This window comes from Cnephaeus nilssonii, assembly GCF_951640355.1.
Source record: "Cnephaeus nilssonii genome assembly, chromosome: 19".
NCBI classification, from domain to species: Eukaryota; Metazoa; Chordata; class Mammalia; order Chiroptera; family Vespertilionidae; genus Cnephaeus; species Cnephaeus nilssonii.
The window spans coordinates 50,516,912-50,534,588 of NC_137090.1; the positions used below are offsets into that span (position 1 = coordinate 50,516,912).

At 67.5% G+C, this 17,677-nt stretch overlaps 1 protein-coding gene across 5 annotated transcripts; it reads left to right on the forward strand.

Annotated features, from left to right (window-relative positions):
• Positions 1-221: 221 nt before the first annotated feature.
• Positions 222-17,676, forward strand: SREBF1 (sterol regulatory element binding transcription factor 1). 5 transcript variants are annotated; one of them, XM_079797388.1, is made up of 19 exons: positions 223-440; positions 9,863-10,291; positions 10,632-10,804; positions 10,884-11,021; positions 11,101-11,322; positions 11,985-12,042; positions 12,263-12,465; positions 12,687-12,882; positions 13,018-13,196; positions 13,437-13,698; positions 13,777-13,943; positions 14,046-14,214; positions 14,786-14,898; positions 15,190-15,295; positions 15,410-15,542; positions 15,693-15,858; positions 16,239-16,439; positions 16,534-16,645; positions 16,921-17,281. In XM_079797388.1, exons 1-19 carry the CDS (start codon positions 356-358, stop codon positions 17,142-17,144), a joined length of 3,336 nt encoding a protein of 1,111 aa, XP_079653514.1. In that variant the 5' UTR covers positions 223-355; the 3' UTR covers positions 17,145-17,281. The 5 variants fall into 5 exon arrangements, with proteins under 5 accessions (XP_079653516.1, XP_079653514.1, XP_079653512.1 ...); XM_079797387.1 differs by having other exon boundaries at positions 224-440; positions 11,928-12,042; XM_079797389.1 differs by lacking the exon at positions 223-440 and adding an exon at positions 8,431-8,585 and having other exon boundaries at positions 11,928-12,042.
• Position 17,677: the final 1 nt, after the last annotated feature.

The window sequence follows — 17,677 nt, forward strand, 5'->3', positions numbered from 1 at the left end:
ATCTAGGCGGGAGGTTCGTCGGGGCGGACGCCTCTGGGCGTCCCGGCTGCCACTCAGCCTTTGCTCCACGCGGTGGGAACCGCTGCCCAGAGGCGCTGCGGCCGCCGGGGGCTCCGCCGGGCGGGCGGGCGGGGGAGGGACGCGGGCTCCGCTGGGGCCTGGCGGACGGCGGGGAGCCGGTCGCCGAGCCTCCAGGTGGGGCGGGGCCGCCAGGGGCGGGGCCTACGCGCCAGCCCGCCCGCCGCCCCGGAGCCGCCGGGACCCAGAGTCCGAGGAGCTGCGCGGGGGCGGGCCCGGGGGACGCAGCGCTCGGGCGAGAGCCGTGCGCGCCGGGCCGACCCGCGGCGAACGCGCCATGGATGAGCCGCCCTTCACGGCCCTGGAGCGGGCGCTGGCCGAGCCCTGCGAGCTGGACGCGGCGCTGCTGACGGACATCGAAGGTGCGTCGGGGCGCGGAGCCGCGGGAGCCGGCTTTCCCGGGCGGGGCGTCCCGCGTGTCCGGATGGCGCGGCTCGGCGTCTCGAGCTGCGCCATCGGGCCCTTGGGGGTGCGCGGCCGGGACGTGCGTTCTGGGCGTCCCGGGCCCCAGGCCGCGCGACCCGTGAGCCCTCAGCCCCGCGCTGGGGATCCGGCCTCGCGAGGCCCCGCCCGGTCCCCGTGACGTCGGCGCGGGGTTACTCACGGTCAGTCCCCGGGGCCAGAGTGCGCCCTGCGCCCTGCGCGCGGTCCGGATGGGGGTGGGGGGGCGGGGCTCGCAGCCCTGTGGATTCCAGTCCCGTCCCCAACGCGGGGCTCGAACAGCTGGGCTACGCCCTTCGGGGCGCAGGAACCCCCGGAACAAAACGGACATTGAGGTCTAGTTGCACCTGGGGTGGAGCAGGGGTGGGCTACTTGGGTCAGACCTTTGGAGCTGAGGCCTCTGGGCCCGGTGAGAAGGATGTTTCCCACCCAGCGCCGCCGGCTCAGGCCTGACCGGGAGGTGGGAAGGTGCCGAGGGCGAGCTGGTTATTTGCATCTTTTAAAGCATCAGCGCTGCTTGTGAGGAGAAGGGGTTTGGGGACCGCGGAGCAGCAGGTGCCTAGGAGGTTGTTGCCTCACTTCGCAGACGCGCAAACGGAAGCTCCAGCCAATTGCCCTCCATGGTTGTGCGCAGGTTCAGCAGTTCTGGCCGAGTTGCACTTGGTTGGTAGGGAAACTGAGGACGGCAGCTCAGGACTCACACTCCCCACAACCTGGATGGACGCCTCAGAGCGCCTGCTGCGTCCGGATTCGCAGCACAGTCGCATCCTCTGCTGCCCCTCAGGCCAGGCGGGGCCGGGCCCAGAGGAGAGCCCTGGCCGCTGTCCTGGGGCCATCAAGCCGGACGCACTCACAGCCCACAAGTGCGGGCCCAGAGGTGGAGCCTGGAAGGCGCTTTGACCAAGTGGTGCAGACCTGGGCTTTGGGGTCAGCCCTCTGACACCCTGAGCCTCAGGCTCCCCCTCTGGGTCCATCCCGTGCCTCCCTTCAAACCGGAGCAGGTGCGTCTGGCACAGACCTTTGTTGTTGACTCATTTATAGAAACATTCTCCCCTGGACCCAAAGGCCAGGATTGGGCAGCCATTAGGGGTGGGGGCATTTGGAGATCAGACTAGGCCCCCACTCTCATCCGAGGAAAAAAAGAACAACTGGCCTCTTGCTGGGGTGAGTTCAGCCCCAGCCCCGGTCTGGCTTGCCTGAGCTCGGGAGACACGGGACCCACTTCCAGTTGCTGGCCCTGCTGTGCAGAAACCGTGGCGGTTTTCAGGAGAGGGGCCCCCAGGTTCTGGCGGGGGGCGGAAAAAGAGGCAGCCTCAGAGAGGCCTGCAGACCTGCCCCACCGCCCCCTCTGCCTACGAGCCACCACGCTGTCATGGTGCCACAGCCCAGAGCTACTGCCCAGAGGCACTGCCCAGAGCCACAGCCCAGAGCCACTGCCCAGAGCCACTGCCCAGAGCCACAGCCCAGAGCCACCACCGCTGGCCACGCGGAGGACTCTCATTGGACTGGACATAAGGGTTGCCCACTGCAGCGGAGCATTTCTTGTTTGTTATTCAGCCTTTTCTGCTCCCCCCGCCTCTCCCCCCCCCCACCCCCGCCCAGTTTACACAGCTAAGTTCTTTGCATCATAGAAAAATTAGAAAGCACAGGTGAGCAAGAGGGAAAAAATACAGCCTTTCTTAAACTTACTGCCACAGAGAAGCTGTTAATCACGTGTGCCTATACAAGCTTTTTCAGACTCCTGGTCCCCCTTTTATGGGGTCTAATTACCTATTATAAGCTTTCCCCATCTCCAGTGCACAGTCCAGTGAGTTCGGTAAATTTACCAGCTGGGTGAGCATCCCCAGCTGGCTGAAGAACATTTTCATCTCCCCAGCCAGGTCACGCTGCCTCCTGACAGCTCTCCCGTCCGCCAGCCCTGTCACGCGCCTGTATTTTTAGAAATCTATAGAGCCCGATGTCACCTGCTTTGTTTTATGCCAACAGTCAGACAACAATCGGTCCAGGCCACACTGGCCCGGAGGTTTCCTCGCTTAGTTCCATAGACAGACTGCACCTCGGGGAGTGGGGGGGGAGGGGGGGGCCGGGGGAGGAGCTGCTGGTCTGAGGCGCCGCTTACCCTGCGCTCAGAGCTGGGCAGGTTTGATCAGGTCTAGGGAGAGGTGACTTGAGGGTGTGCAGGGCAGGGTCTCCAGGTCCCCTGACAGGAACAAGGGTTGAGAAGCGGGCCAGGCAGTGCCAGGATGCAGGCCTCAGGGCCAGGACGTGTGGGGACCAGGCTGAGAAAGCGGGGGCGTCTTGGCAAGGGGCTTGGGTTCCTTGTCATAAGCTTACCCTGGTGGCTGGGGTAGAGGCATAACACAAGTAGGGACTTAGCTGAGCACCTACTGTGTGCCAGGCACTATGCTGACCGTCGAGTCCTCCCGACAACCCCAAGTGGATAGACTTAGGATCTTCCTATAGATGGGTGCCCGAGGCCTGGAGAAGTTGAGTGACTTGCCTGAGTTCACACAGCCAGATCATGGCAGAGCAGGGACTCAGACCCAGGCTGTGGGCTCCTAGGAGTGGGGTCAGGGGTGTGGAGAGTGGGCAATCGAGCAGGGAACCCAAGAGGCTGCTCCATGTGGGTTGTGCTGGGGCCTGGGTCAGAGAGGTCAGAGGCCGCAAGGCCACCTCCCTCTCCCCGCCCAGAGTGGCCTTACAGTCATGAGACTGAGGTCTGGCACCAGCCACGGCCTCGAGCCCCGCCCTGCCGGCCACGCCCTCTGTCATGTGACTGGTCTTGGCCCAGCAGCGGAGGCCTGTGTGCTGTGGGTCAGCTCTGCCCTGGCGACCGGCCGTGAGCTCCTCCCGGCCTCTGTTCGTGCTCTGCCTCGGGGTGCCCAGCGCCGTGGGCAGAGGGATTGAGTCCAGTTGATGGATCAGACCCTCACACGCTGTGGCCGAGCAAACGGACATGAGTGCTGGTCAGGCCTCCGCCCCCGGGCAGCCCCGGCTGAGGGCACCCCGAGGCTCTGGTTTGCTCTGCGTGCCTCTGTGTGCCACACCCGGGCCTGACAAGCTAGTGTGCCTTTCTGCCCCCCCCCCCCCCCCCCCCCCGGGCAGTGCTTTTGGAGCTCTCGGCCCTGGGTCTCTCCCAAGGGGCCTAAGCCAACACCAGGAGCCTTGCCGCCAAGGCCCAGCCATGTGTGTCCGCCTGTTCTGGGTTCAGGCAGCCCTGATGCTGAGCACAGCGGGGCCACACTGCCATCTGGCACCCCGCCCGCCATAGCTTGTGCCACTTCTCTCCCTGGTGCCTCTCAGCACAGCCCCTTCCAGAAAACACTTGAGATTGACTGCCTACAGCCCAGCTCCCAGCTCCAGGCACATCGCTCCCCGGTTCCCAGACCACCCATGGCTCCCAGTGCCCCCGAGACAAAATTCCTGGGCCAGCATGACCTGCAAGGCCCGTGCGCGTGCCCTCCTGCCATTCAGAGCTGACCCGGCACTCCCGCTCCCCTCTGGGTGGTGCGGCGCCCTCCACGGAGGCAGCGCCTTGCTGTCTTCCTCGGGAGCGTGCCTGCCTCTGAGCCGCAGGGCCTCCCCTGGGAAGCAGGAGGTAGCGGCTGTAAGATGTCCTGCCCCTGAGCCCTGATGCCTCGGAGCGGACAGGGCTGGGCACGGAGAGAAGCTTGCTGGGAGTGGGTCCAACAGACAGGCAAACAGTGGCTGGGAGTCACCTCCTGCTCAGGGGTCACCTCACTGGACAGAAACATCCTGAGTGACCTGGTCAGCCCCGGGCAGGGGTCACTGCCGGCCAGAAGCCTGGACCTAGACTTTCCCCACCGGCAGCGGCAGCCCTGCGGGGAGTGGCTGTGCGGCCGGAGGAAGTGCCTCTGTCAGGCCTGGGTTCTGTGGCCGCGCACTCTGACCCTGGGAACTGACGGGGCTCCTGGGAAAGGGGGTCTTGGTTTGGTTCCAGGTTTGTGAGCCCCACCCTGGGTTTGAGGTGTGGTCGGATGTGGACAGGGCTGGGAGAGCTGGTAGCTTGGAGAGACCCACTCTGCCCAGGAGCCCTGCTGCAGCCCCCCCCCCCCCCCCCCCCATTGACACCCAGCTTCCTCCAGTGAGCCTGCCCTTCCTAGTCACACCTCAAGTCTGCCCTTCAGGGCTCCGAGGTCCCATGTTCCTGCTGCTGCAAGGTTGGGGTCCGGAGGACTTGCAGTTCGGTCGTTGTGTGGCCGTGGCGAAGAAGCCGAACAGATCTGACCTTCAGGTTCTCGTTAGTGCACTGGGGGTCATGATAAACCAGCCTCTTAGAGTTGTGGCCAGTACACAGCACATAGTAGGCCCTCACCCAGTTGTCATTCAGAGGACTTAACCAGGACCTGGCACCTAATACGTTTACTAAACTAACGGCCGCAGTGGTTATCCCAGGAGCCTGGGTTGCAGGTTTCTAGGATGTTCTGGGCTATGGTTCCTAGCTCTGAGCACCCGCCACTTGGGGATTCTGGGTTTCCGAGTGGGAGACGAAGTGGGGCTGGTCTACCCACTGGGCAACACCAGCCAGGGCGACTACTTTTGGGGTTTTGTTCAGTGCCCAGAGCTGTGTTTAGCGCCCCGCCCCGGAGTATCTCAGAGCGCCCATCCCGCCCTGCACCCTCCGCCCAGCAGGCAGCGGTGACCCTGGGGCACGAGCTGCCTCGGACCTCCGTGCGGGAGGCTGCTTCTGTTCCGCCTCTTCACGGCGGCGGCCTTGCGATCTGGGCTGCACAGCACAGTTTGCAGGCGCCGTCCCTGCCCGTGCCCTGGAGCCGCGGTCGGCAAACTCATTAGTCACAGAGCCAAATACCAACAGCACAACGATTGAAATTTCCTTTGAGAGCCAAATTTTTAAACTTAAACTTCTTCTGCCAAAACCGGTTTGGCTCAATGGATAGAGCGTCGGTCTGCGGACTGAGAGGTCCCAGGTTCGATTCCGGTCAAGGGCATGTACATTGGCTGCGGGCACATCCCTGGTGGGGGGTGTGCAGGAGGCAGCTGGTCGATGATTCTCTCTCATCGATGTTTCTAGCTCTCTATCCCTCTCCCTTCCTCTCTGTAAAAAATCAATAAAATATATTTTAAAAAATAAATAAATAAATAAATAAATAAATAAATAAACTTAAACTTCTTCTAACGCCACTTCTTCAAAATAGACTCGCCCAGGCCGTGGTATTTTGTGGAAGAGCCACACTCAAGGGGCCAAAGAGCCGCATGTGGCTCGTGAGCCGCAGTTTGCCGACCACGGCCCTGGAGGATTGGCGACCTCGCTCAGGTGACGGGCAACTTAGGTTGGAATCCCAGCTCCTCGCTGCCTCCCTGACCTCCACTCTCACGCCCACTGCAGCCACACTGGCCTCCTGTGGCACACCACTTCCCCCGCCCCAGGGCATTTGCACTTGCTGTTTCATCTGCCCAGGACACCCTCCCTCCCTGTGGCCCACTCCCTCAGAGAGGCCTGCCCTGACCACGGCATCCCCAGTGGCCCTTCACACTCTACCCTGCCTCACTTCCTTCCCGTGCCCATCACCCTGCACCGCTTCCTCCATGGATCTGCAAACTGCCCATCGCCCCCGACGAGGGAAGGCCTTCGTGCGGTGTCCCTGTGTCTTCAGTGCCTGGCGCAGGCCTGACACACAGCGGACACGGAAGGACAGTAGTTGTTACCAGAGATACAGATCTGGGCTTCACGAACCAGGCCATGTCATAGAGGTGGTGAGCTTCCTGTCCTGGGAGGCATGTAAGCAGAGTTTGGGGCTCGAGGCCTCATGCAGGTTGGATGGGATGTCGGCTTCTGTGATGGTCATAGCTGGGCTCCTGCAAGTTTATGGTCTGAGGCCCTCCCAGGGTGTCTGTTGTGGCCTCAGGATAAACAGGCCAGAGAATAAAAGGCTGACCCACATCTGCCTGCAGAGGGAGGCCTGAAGGCAGAGCGGGCGGGCGGGGGCGGGGGGCAGGGGGATTCAGGTTTCCTGTTGGGTCCTGATAGAATCAGGGCAGAAGAGGAGGAAGGAGAGGAAAAAGGAGGGATTCAGGCTGGAGGAGGAGGCAGGGAAGGTGAAAAATGGGGGGGGGGGGGGGTACTGAGGCCCAGAGACTGCACCTCCTTCCCTTCCCTAAGTCCAGAGGGTGCTCACAGGAGCCGCTGTGCTTTGAGCCTGCCTTCAGGCGGGGGCCCAGTGCTCCGAGGGCTCAAGGTTGCTGCCCAGTTTGGGAGCCGCAGCCTCCCGGGCGGCGCACTGTCCTGGCTCCCAGAGGCGGCCGGTGAGGCCGGAGAGGGGCTTCCCTCACCCGCACGCCCAGCTGCCTGTCCTGCCTCACCCTGAACTCTCCGGAACCATCTCCACCAGATGGTGTGGGCTTCCACCTCGACCGTTCCCTGGCCGGCAGCTCGCTGCCTGCTCCCCAGGCCCGGCCGCCCTGCCGCAGAGCCGGGGGGGGGGGGGGGGGGGGCGGGCGACCTGCCCAGGATCACACAGCAAGTGAGGGACGGGGCTGCCCGCGGCTGTATCTGGGGTGGGGTGGGGTGGGGCTATGGGGCTGGGTCACCCAGCTCGCAGAGATTAGTGAGATGGGGCAGGGCAGGCCGGGGGCAGGGATGGCCGGCCTCCCCGCGTGCAGCTGGGGCCTCGCAGCCCCCAGGCCCTCTGTCTCCCCAAGTCCTCGCTTAGCCCGCCCGCGTCCTCTGCCAGGCCAGCCCTCCTCTGGGAGGGTCACCGAGTGCGGTCCCCCATGCCGCCTGGCTCTGGGCGCACGGCGCCGAGCACAAGGTGTGAGAAATGGAAAACCAAACGAGGCAGGAAACTGGTGAAGAGGACGGGGCACGAGAGTGTGTGCCTTTGAGTGAGGCAGAGCGAGAGGTAGCCCCGGCAGAGGAGGGGGCGGGGCATTCTGTTGGCCTGGGCCATGCAGGGCCAGGCGGGACCTGGGGACACACGGGGGTGTGAGGAGGCGAGGTCCTGTTTCCTCACGGAGGCTCCAGCCCCAGCACCACCCGCTCCTGCCCAGCGGCGGCCCCCTCCAAGGTGGCAGGAGCCCGGGAGCAGGAGGGCTGGGCCGGGCTGCAGTTGGAGGCTGACCGGGCCTTGCGGGGGCTGCACTGCTGGCCAGGCTCTGCTCATCTGTCCAACTCTGACCTCACACAGAAAGAGGGATGGGCCGAGGTACCCCCTCAAGGACCCCCAGAGCCTGTCACCCTGGGGCTGACACCCTGCCTTCCTCACCTGTCATAGGGACCCTCCAGTGCATGAATCAGGCCTTCCCTGGACTGCTGGGGGGCTAGGAGACTTTGGGGGACAAGGAAGACTTCACTGACCACACACACACACACACACACACACACACACACACACACACCATCCGAGGCCCGGCAGGTCCCTCTGTAAAGGGACGTCTGTGCTGGGAATCAGGAGCCGCAGGTATTCTCTGGGTGTGCGCTGGGGTGGGGGTGCCTTCCCCGCTCTGGCGGGTTCTTGGAGCCCCTGCAAGGGGAGGCCCCCTTGGGCCTTAGTAAGCGCTCCACCCCATCTCCTGTCCTCCCTGTCCTCCTCCCTGTCCTCCTCCCTGCCAAGGAGGTGGTCGTCCCTGCTCTAAGGGTTAAACTGAGGCTGCGAGGGGGGGCGACCTGCGGGGATGGCAGCGAGCCAGGTGTTGGGCTCTTCCCCGCGTGCCCGCTCGGCTGTCCGAGTTGGTCAGGGAGCTGGGGGCCGGCCCTCCTCGGTGACCGCCAGTAACCCCGGCGCCAAGCGGGTTAAGGGCGAGTGCCCGGGGGTAACCCCGGCCCCGTTGGAGTCCTGGGGTGAAACCTGAAGCTGAGCCGCGGTCGGGATGGGCGGGGCCGGGGCGGGACCCCAGGGAGGCGGAGGCGCAGCCGCTGATTGGCCGCGCCCGCTCACCCCATGCCCGGCGGCCGGAGGGCGGGCGGGCGGCGCGGCGGCGGCGGAGCGCGGAGCGGGCAGGTGACAGGTGCGGCCGGACACCCGCCGGCCGGCTGCCTGGGCGCCCCTGGGGCGGCGGGCGCGGAGCCATGGACTGCACGTTCGAAGGTATTTGGAGGCCCCCTCGCCGCAAGCCTGCACCTCCCTGCGGGCCACGCACCGCTGCGAATGGCGGCTGTCAGACACGACTGGGAAGCGCCGGCTCCGAGGGGCGGGGCGCCCTTCCAGCCCCCAGGAGGGCGGGGACCACCCTCGCCTCCCGCAGCCCAGCCTGGGGAGAGGCGGCCTCCGGCACCGGGGGGCCGGTCGTCCTTCTGTCGCGGGCGGCGGGCGTTCTGGGTGTCTAACCCTGACCCCAGCCCTGGGCCCAATCCGTTTTCTTCTGGGGCCTCAGTTTCCCCATCTATCGAAGAGGCTCAGTGAGGACGGTCAGGGATGGGAGAGGCTGCAAGGGAAAGTATGTTGAGCCTCATAACCTCGGGGCCCACAACGTGTTTCTGTTTGGGGGCCAGGGAGGCTGAGCCGGCACCCCTACTGCTTTTTTGGAGGCCATAGGGAGCCCCCGCAGTAACCCGGGCCCGGGCACCTGCCGCAGGAAGGAGCCAGGCAGCACTGAGGGCAGCTGTTCCCGCTGCCCGCCTGTGAGGCCTCAGCATCCTGCCTAGAGGGCCTCCCCTCCCCTCCCCTCCCCTCCCCTCCCCTCCCCTCCCCCTCCCCTCCCTTCCCCTCCCCTCCCCACCGGGTGTGGCCAGGGATGAGCCCAGGGTTGTGCTCATGGGTCCCGCAGGGAACTTTGACCCAGTGGGTAGCTGCCCGCAGTGGGTTAGAGGGCCCCGGGCTGACCCAGGGGCCCGCGGGGTGGGCCTGCGGCCAGGCTGGGCAGTCGGGGAGAGGGTGTCCCAGTCTGTGCAAGAGGAGGGCCTCAGGACAGCCACCGTTTCTGTTATGGAGGGAAACCAAGCCCGGACAGGGTCCCAGCGTGCTCCGTGCGGCAGAGTTTGGGCAGAACACGCGGACACGCTCGCTGGCACGCACGTGCCCAGCAGCTGCCTCTGCTCCGAGCTGTCTGTCTGTCCCGTGGAGGAAGGTGGTGAGGGCAGCTCTGCAGGCTGCAGCCTTGTGCCCAGGACCCGCCTGTCTCGGCCGAGGTGTGGGCTGAGGGAAGGGGCCTTGGGCCCTGGCCATGCGTCGCCCCGACCTGCCCTGCCCGTGCGCAGCGACTTTCTGATAAGGGGAGGCACCGCGATTGCTCCGTCACGGGTGCCCGGGAAGTGGCCGTGCGTCTGGGAGCGCAGCCCACGGGGGTGCGTTGCCTTCACGTGCCGCCGTGTGGATGGGGCATGCACTGCCCGCTCACGGTCCTCACGGCCTTTTCTCCTCCCCAGACATGCTTCAGCTCCTCAGCAACCAGGACGCCGACTTTCCCGGCCTGTTCGACCCGCCCTACGCTGGGGGCGGAGCGGCGGGCGCGGACCCCGCGCTTCCCGAAGCCCGCTCCCCCGGCAGCTCGTCTCCACCGCATGCCACTATGAGCTCCCCACTCGCAGGCTTTCTGGGGGGGCCCAAGGCAATCCCCCCACTGTTGTCCCCTCCCCAGCCTGCGCCCACATTGAAGATGTACCCATCCGGGCCCGCCTTCTCCCCCGGGCCTGGGGTCAAGGAGGAGCCGGTGCCGCGGACCATCCTGCAGCCCCCCACCCCACAGCCCCTGCCGGGGGCCCTCGCGCCCCAGAGCTCTCCGGCCTCAGCCCCCCTGCAGCTCAGCTCGGGGCCCGTGCCGGGCTATCCCAGCCCCGCCGGAGCCTTCTCCACAGGTGAGGGCGTGGGGGGGGGGGCGGCGGGCAGGGGCAGGGCCGCTGTGGTGCCGGTAGGGGAACTGGCAGGCGGTAGACATGGGTGGTCTCTGGGCACTGGTGTTCTGTTGGGTAATAAGCTTTGCCTCCCCCTCTGCTGGGCGTCACATCAACGCCGCCTTCCGGACACACCTGCCTGGCAGGCGAGCACATTCTCCTCAGAGCCCAGGCAGGGGCGCTGGGAGGAAACTGAGGCCACGGGGTCATGACTCGTCCACGGTCACACAGTGACAGACCCTGAGGCAAGGCTGAAAGTGGGTTAGGGCAGCTCGTCCCCACAGCCCAGACTTTATTTCTGCAGGGACCCCTCCAGGGAGCACCCCACAGCCGCTGCCGGGCTCGCCAGGTGGCCCGCCGGTCTCCTTGCACGCCCAGGTTCAGAGTGCGGCCCCCCAGCCACTGTTGACAGCCACAGCCCCCACCACAGTGGCCCCTGGAACAGCCACTGTGACCTCACAGATCCAGCAGGTCCCGGTAAGGGGTTTGGCCAGGCGTTGGGGGGTGGCAACTTCTGGCCCAGCCACAGTTCAGAGCGGAGGCCTCCTGCCGCCAGGTCCTGCTGCAGCCCCACTTCATCAAGGCCGACTCGCTGCTGCTGACGGCCGTGAAGGCAGACCTGGGAGCCCCTGGGAAGGCGGCTGGCGTCGGCTCCCTGGCCGCTGGCACGGCGGTGCAGACCGGGCCCTTGCAGGTGGGTGGCGTGGGCAGGGCAGGCGGTGGTGGGTCTGCGCACACGCAGGCCGCCTGGTGACCCGTGCCCGGCTCCGCAGACCCTGGTGAGTGGCGGGGCCTTCCTGGCGACGGTGCCGCTGGTCGTGGACGCCGACAAGCTGCCCATCAGTCGGCTGGTGGCCGGCGGGAAGGCCCTGGGGGCGGCCCAGAGCCGCGGCGAGAAGCGAACAGCCCACAATGCCATTGAGAAGCGCTACCGCTCCTCCATCAACGACAAGATCATCGAGCTCAAGGACCTGGTGGTGGGCGCCGAGGCGAAGGTGCGAGCTCAGGCAGAGGGCGCTCAGGAGGGAGGCTGCTGGGGGAGGAGGACGGCCTGGGAGGTCAGTCTGCTTGTTTGGCCACTTTATTTATTCAGCTAAACTTGGGGGCTCCCTGTGCCCCGGGGGCTATTCTAAGCACCAGGGATAAGACGAGGACAGACAGACAAAACCCTCCTGTCGGGGAGCTGATGTTCTAGTTGGGACGACAGTAAACGAGAGAGATGAGGAACGGGCACACTGCCCGACGGCTTAGTTCCACGGGAGGACATAACGCAGGGAGGGGACTGAGGTGCCAACGAGAACCAGGCAGGACAGGCCTCACGGAGTGTCGGGTGTGAGGCAGGGACGTGGGTGAGGGGTGAGCCATGCAGGTGGCAGTAATGCTGCCGCCAGCCATCAGTGAGGCACTGCTGTGGCATTTCCCATGCTCACCCTTACCCCCTCCTGTGCGGACGGAGGCACCGGGGGAGGGACATTCCATGCAGCAGGAACAGCGAGTACAAAGGCCCTGAGGCAGCTGTCCCACGAGCAGCCCGCCCCCTGCCCAGGTGCCACCTGCCCGCCTGACCGGCCACCTGTGCCGTCTCCTCCTGCCCCTGCAGCTGAATAAATCTGCCGTCTTGCGCAAGGCCATTGACTACATTCGCTTCCTACAACAGAGCAACCAGAAACTCAAGCAGGAAAACTGGAGTCTGCGCGCTGCTGCGCAGAAAAGCAGTGAGTCCCGGCCTCCCGGGCCCCTTGCTCAGGCCCTGCCCCACCCGTCTCACCTCACGCTCTGACCCTACAAGGGCTCTAGGCCCTTAGCTTCTCTTGCCCCCTAAAGTAGCCCTCAGAAGCTGGGCGACTCCCAGTTCCCTCCCCCAGGGCCCTACGTTGATGTGGGTGGGGCGGGGTCTCTGCCTTAACCCCCAGCCCGCTCCTCTCCTGCCGGTAGAGCCTCTGAGGGACCTGGTGTCCGCCTGTGGCGGGAGAGGAGACGCCGACGTGCCCATGGAGGGCGTAAAGCCTGAGGTGGACACGCTGAGCCCGCCGCCCTCGGACGCCGGCTCCCCCTCCCAGAGCAGCCCGCTGGCCCTCAGCGGCAAGGGCGGCGGCAGCGACTCGGAGCCCGACAGCCCAGTCCTCGAGGACAGCCAGGTGGGCCCGCGGGGTGGCCCCTGCCTGGCTCCCAGCGACACCCTCTGACCCCGGGACTGGGTCAGGAAAAAGCCCTAACATAGCCCACCTCCCTTTATAGACCGCACGCCTGGGACCCGGAGTCGCGTGGGGCCCCCTAGTGAGGGTGGGGAGAGCGCGGTCCCTCCGGCCCCACGCCACGCTCCCCAGACCCTCCGCAGTCCTCCCCCTCCGCCCCACAGGCCACGCCGCTGCCGCCCGCCCACAGCCGGGGCCTGCTGGACCGCTCCCGCCTGGCCCTGTGCACTCTCGTCTTCCTCTGTCTCTCCTGCAACCCTTTGGCCTCCCTGCTGGGCAGCTGGGCCCTCCCTGGCCTCTCGGATGCCACCAGCACCCGCCAGGGCTCTGGGCGCAGCATGCTGGGCACTGAGGACGGAGGTAGGACAGGCTGGCGTGGGTGTCTTCGGCAGAGAGGTGGGGGGGGGGGGGTCCCTTGGGATGCAGATTCTAGGCCTGTGGGCTTGGGCCCTGCATGTCTTGGGAGCTCTGTCCCCAGCCTCTGTCTGCCCGCAGGGGGCCCTGGCTGGGCGCCACGGCTGCTGCCCCCGCTGGTCTGGCTGACTAACGGGCTGCTGGTGCTGGGCTCCCTGGCGCTCCTCTTCGTCTATGGAGAGCCCGTCACGCGGCCCCACTCCGGCCCCGCCGTGCACTTCTGGAGGCACCGCAAGCAGGCGGACCTGGACCTGGCCAGGGTAAGGGCTGCCCGGGGCGGGGCGGGGCGGGGCAGGCATCACCCCCTCTTCCCTGCCCTCTGGGCGGGCCAGGAACCTACCCTGTCCTCTTGCTCTTGTCTGCTGCTCGGTCTCCCTCTGGCCTCCCGGAGGGGCGCCGGGCTCAGCGGGGACCCCAGCTGGAGGGTCCATCAGAGCTGGAGGGATGCCGTGCTCAGGGTTTGTGTCCCTGACCTGGCTTCCGGGAAACCTTGTTCCCAGGGGGACTGCGCCCAGGCCGCCCAGCAGCTGCAGCTGGCCCTCCGGGCCCTGGGCCGGCCCCTGCCCACCTGCCGCCTGGACCTGGCCTGCAGCCTGCTCTGGAACCTCCTGCGCCACCTGCTGCAGCGGCTCTGGCTGGGCCGGTGGCTGGCAGGCCAGGCGGGGGGGCTGCAGAGGGACTGTGCCCTGCAGGCCGATGCCCGCGCCAGTGCCCGAGACGCGGCACTGGTCTACCACAGGCTGCACCAGCTCCACGCCACGGGTACGGGGGCAAGGAGCTGGGCTGCGGGTTCCCGCCGCCTTTGTACCACACCCCGCCTCACGCCCCGTCGCCTCCCAGGGAAGTACACCGGCGGCCGCCTCACTGCCGCCAGCCTGGCGCTGAGTGCCCTGAACCTGGCCGAGTGTGCGGGGGACGCCGTGCCCGCGGCCACGCTGGCTGACATCTACGTGGCCGCTGCCCTGACTGTCAAGACCCACCTCCCGCGGGCCTTGCACTTTCTGACAGTGAGTGGGGGGGCTGGGCGCAGGGGGGGTGGGGGTGGCCGCACAGGATGAGGCCCACGGGCACTGCCCGGGGCAGCGTGACAGCCACCTCCTTCCCCACAGCGCTTCTTCCTGAGCAGTGCCCGCCAGGCCTGCCTGGCACAGAGCGGCTCAGTGCCCGCTGCCATGCAGTGGCTCTGCCACCCTGTGGGCCACCGCTTCTTCGTGGATGGGGACTGGGCCCTGTGCAGCCCCCCGAGGGAGAGCCTGTACAGCTCGGCCGGGAACCCAGGTGCTCTCCCCGCCCTCCCCGGCCCCCCCGGCCCCCCGGCCCCCGCCCTCCCCAGACCCCACCCTCCCCAGCCCCGCCCCGGCCCCCGCCCTCCCCAGCCCCCCGGCCCCCGCCCTCCCCGGCCCCCGCCCTCCCCAGCCCCCCCCAGCCCCCGCCCTCCCCAGCCCCCGCCCTCCCCAGCCCCCCCCCGGCCCCCCAGCCCCCCAGCCCCCCGGCCCCCGCCCTCCCTAGCCTTTGTTCTCCACTCGCATTTCTTAGCCTCGCTCCTGCGCGTCCCTGTCCCTGCATCTCGGGTGTCCCTGGCTGTCCGTGGTTGCTTTGGGGCTGGTCTCTCAGTTGGGCCTCTTCAGAAGGAAAGGAGGGGGTGTGGGGCAGGTGGCGGATGGACGTGGGAGGTGACCCCAGGCGGGAGGGCGGAGCTGGTGAGGGAGCCCCGGTAGGTCATGCTGTCGAAGGCAGGGGCAGGGTATTCACTCACCCACTTACCTGCCCCAGAGCCAAGCCCCCTGTGTGCCCAGGAGAGGGCATGTGGAGACTGTGCCGTTCCCCACTCACCCACTCCTCCCCGCAGTGGACCCCCTGGCCCAGGTGACCCAGCTGTTCCGAGAACACCTCTTGGAGCGAGCTCTGAACTGTGTGGCCCAGCCCAGCCCCAGCCCTGCATCAGCTGACGGGGACAGGCGAGTGTCCCGTCCTCACGCCCCAGGAGGCAGGAGCCCGCCCCGTGTGGTCTGGGAGTGGCTGTGTCTGGGGGCTTGTGGAGGTGACCGGAGCCAGGAGACCGTCCACTCGCCACGGTGGCCTCAGGGGGGTCTCGGCTCCTCTCCGGGCGCGTCTCCCACCAGCCGGGCCGGCGGTGACCGGGCCCCTCGGAGCCAGGACGGCAGGCTGTGCTGGGGGGTGTGAAGGGCCAGTGCCCTCCCGGACGCCCGGGGCCTGGCCGCCTGCCCTAACACCAGTCTCCCCCACAGGGAGTTCTCGGAGGCCCTGGGGTACCTCCAGCTGCTGCACAGCTGCTCTGATGCGGCCGGGGCCCCGGCGTGCAGCTTCTCCGTGGGCTCCAGCATGGCCACCACCCCCGGTGAGCCCTGGCCCTGCCCCGTGACTGCCCCCAGCCCCTGCTCCACGGCAGGGCGGCCTCCGGTGCAGGGTGGCTGTTTGAGCAGCGCTCCCATCTGCACCCCTGCTCCCTCAGGCACAGACCCAGTGGCCAAGTGGTGGGCCGCGCTGACGGCCGTGGTGACGCACTGGCTGCGGCGGGACGAGGAGGCTGCTGCGCGGCTGTACCCACTGGTGGAGCGCCTGCCCCGCGCCCTGCAGGAGTCGGAGTGAGCGCGGGCCAGCCCCAGCCCCAGCCCCAGCCCCGCTCTGTGCGGAGGGGGTCGCCACCGTCTTTGCCATGAAGCTGGAGCCAGGGCAGCGGGGCTCTGGGGGCCTGCGCCTGCTCTGACCCCACTTCTCCGCCCTGCCCCCCACAGGAGACCCTTGCCCCGGGCAGCTCTGCTCTCCTTCAAGGCTGCGCGGGCCCTGCTGGGCCGCAGGAAGGCCGACTGCAGCCTGGCCAGCCTGGCCGTCTGTGAGAAGGCCAGTGAGTACCTGCAGGACAGCCTGGCCACCACCGCAGCCGGCAGCGCCATTGACAAGGTGAGGGCGGGGCCAGGGCCCTGGCGGGTCTGCGGGTCGCGGCCTTTCCACTCCTCGGTCGTTCCCTCCCGGGCTGCAGGAGACGAGGGGTTAGCCCGCAGGAGCAGGACTGGGGGCCGGGCTGGCTCGGCTGCCTGGCTAGGGCTTGGGTCCAGGGCCAGTGGTTACCCGCCCCCGAGGAGGGTGGGGTGTGCGGCGTGGCAGGCGTGGGCGTGGGGCCTGGAGCGGGCGGCCCCGAGGTGCATTGCTGTTGCATTGCACGTGTGAGGTGGGTGCAGTGCCTCGGCAGTGCAGCTCGGAGCCGGCCCCTGGCACCGCAGGCCCCCCCCACCCCCGCAGGGCTGGAGCCCCCATGACCCTGCCCTGCCCGCCACCCCCAGGCCATGCAGTTGCTCCTGTGTGACCTGCTCCTTGGGGCACGAACCAGCCTGTGGCTGAGGCAGCAGCCGTCGGCACCAACCCCGGCCGTGCAGGGCCCGGGCAGCGGCGCCCAGGCCTCAGCCCTCGAGCTCCGTGGCTTCCAGCGGGACCTGAGCGGCCTGAGGCGCCTGGCGCAGAGCTTCCAGCCGGCCATGCGGAGGGTGAGTGCCCGGGCGCCCCACACGAGCACAGGAAGCAGCTGGAGTGGAGAGGGGGCCTGGCCTGAACCCTGACTCACCGGCCCCTCCTGCCCAGGTGTTCCTGCATGAGGCCACGGCCCGGCTGATGGCAGGGGCCAGCCCCACGCGGACACAGCAGCTCCTGGACCGCAGTCTGAGGAAAAGGGCAGGCGCCTGCGGCAAAGGCGGTGAGAGGGGCCGCCTTTAGGGGGGCGGGGCCACCAGGGGGCGGGGTCATTAGGGGCGGGGACGCTGGGCCAGCCTCACCGGGCGTGGGAGCAGCCTGGACAGGGTGTGACTTGCGTGTCCCCGGGGAATCCAATGAGGCGATGTGGGATGCGCGACTGTGCCCATGTGCCCCTGAGTCTGTTCTGCGCCCGACCCGGGGGGTCCGAGGCTCCAAGATGCCCGGACGGGGCGGGCAGGCGGCACCCTGATGGCTCTGCGCTGTGTGCACGTGCAGGCGCAGCGGAGGTGGAGCTGCGCCCCAGGCGGGAGCACGCCGAGGCCCTGCTGCTGGCCTCCTGCTGCCTGCCGCCCTGCCTGCTGGCGGTGCCCGGGCAGCGCGTGGGCATGCTGGCCGAGGCGGAGCGCATGCTGGAGAAGCTCGGGGACCGCCGGCTGCTGCACGACTGCCAGCAGATGCTCCTGCGCCTGGGCGGCGGGACCACCGTCACCTCCGGCTAGACCCCTGGCGCCCGCCCGCCCTGGTCCAGGGCCTCGCTGCCCTCTGGCTGTCCCGGCTGCAGCCTCGCGTGCCAAAGGCAGCGCCAGAGACCCCAGCGCCTGCAGTTCACCCAGGGGCCGCCCTGCATTGGCAGGAGCTGGGGACGAAGGGGAGATCCTTGGGGGGTTTTGCCTCTTGACCTGGGAGGCCCAGGGAGCGGGACCCAACACCCCCGGCCCACTCCCCACCCCAAGGCGCCGAGGCCAGGGTGGTGCTGGCCTCTGGTGGCCGGTCGGGGAATTGCAGGCGCCGGTCGGGTCTGTGGCCGCTGCTCGGCAGGCACCCGGTGGAGGGAAGAGGGTGCGTGTGGCTCGCTGAGGGGCCAGTGGCTTCCCTGGCCGGCAGGGGGCCCTGCTTCCCTCCCGGAGGGATCTCCTCCATCAGGCACCAGTCTCCTGGCCTCTGAGGCTCAAGTGCTACTTTGCCATTTATAAACTATTTTCGTAGGCTGAGAAGTTTTGTACAGAGAATAAAAAATGAAATTATTTATAAT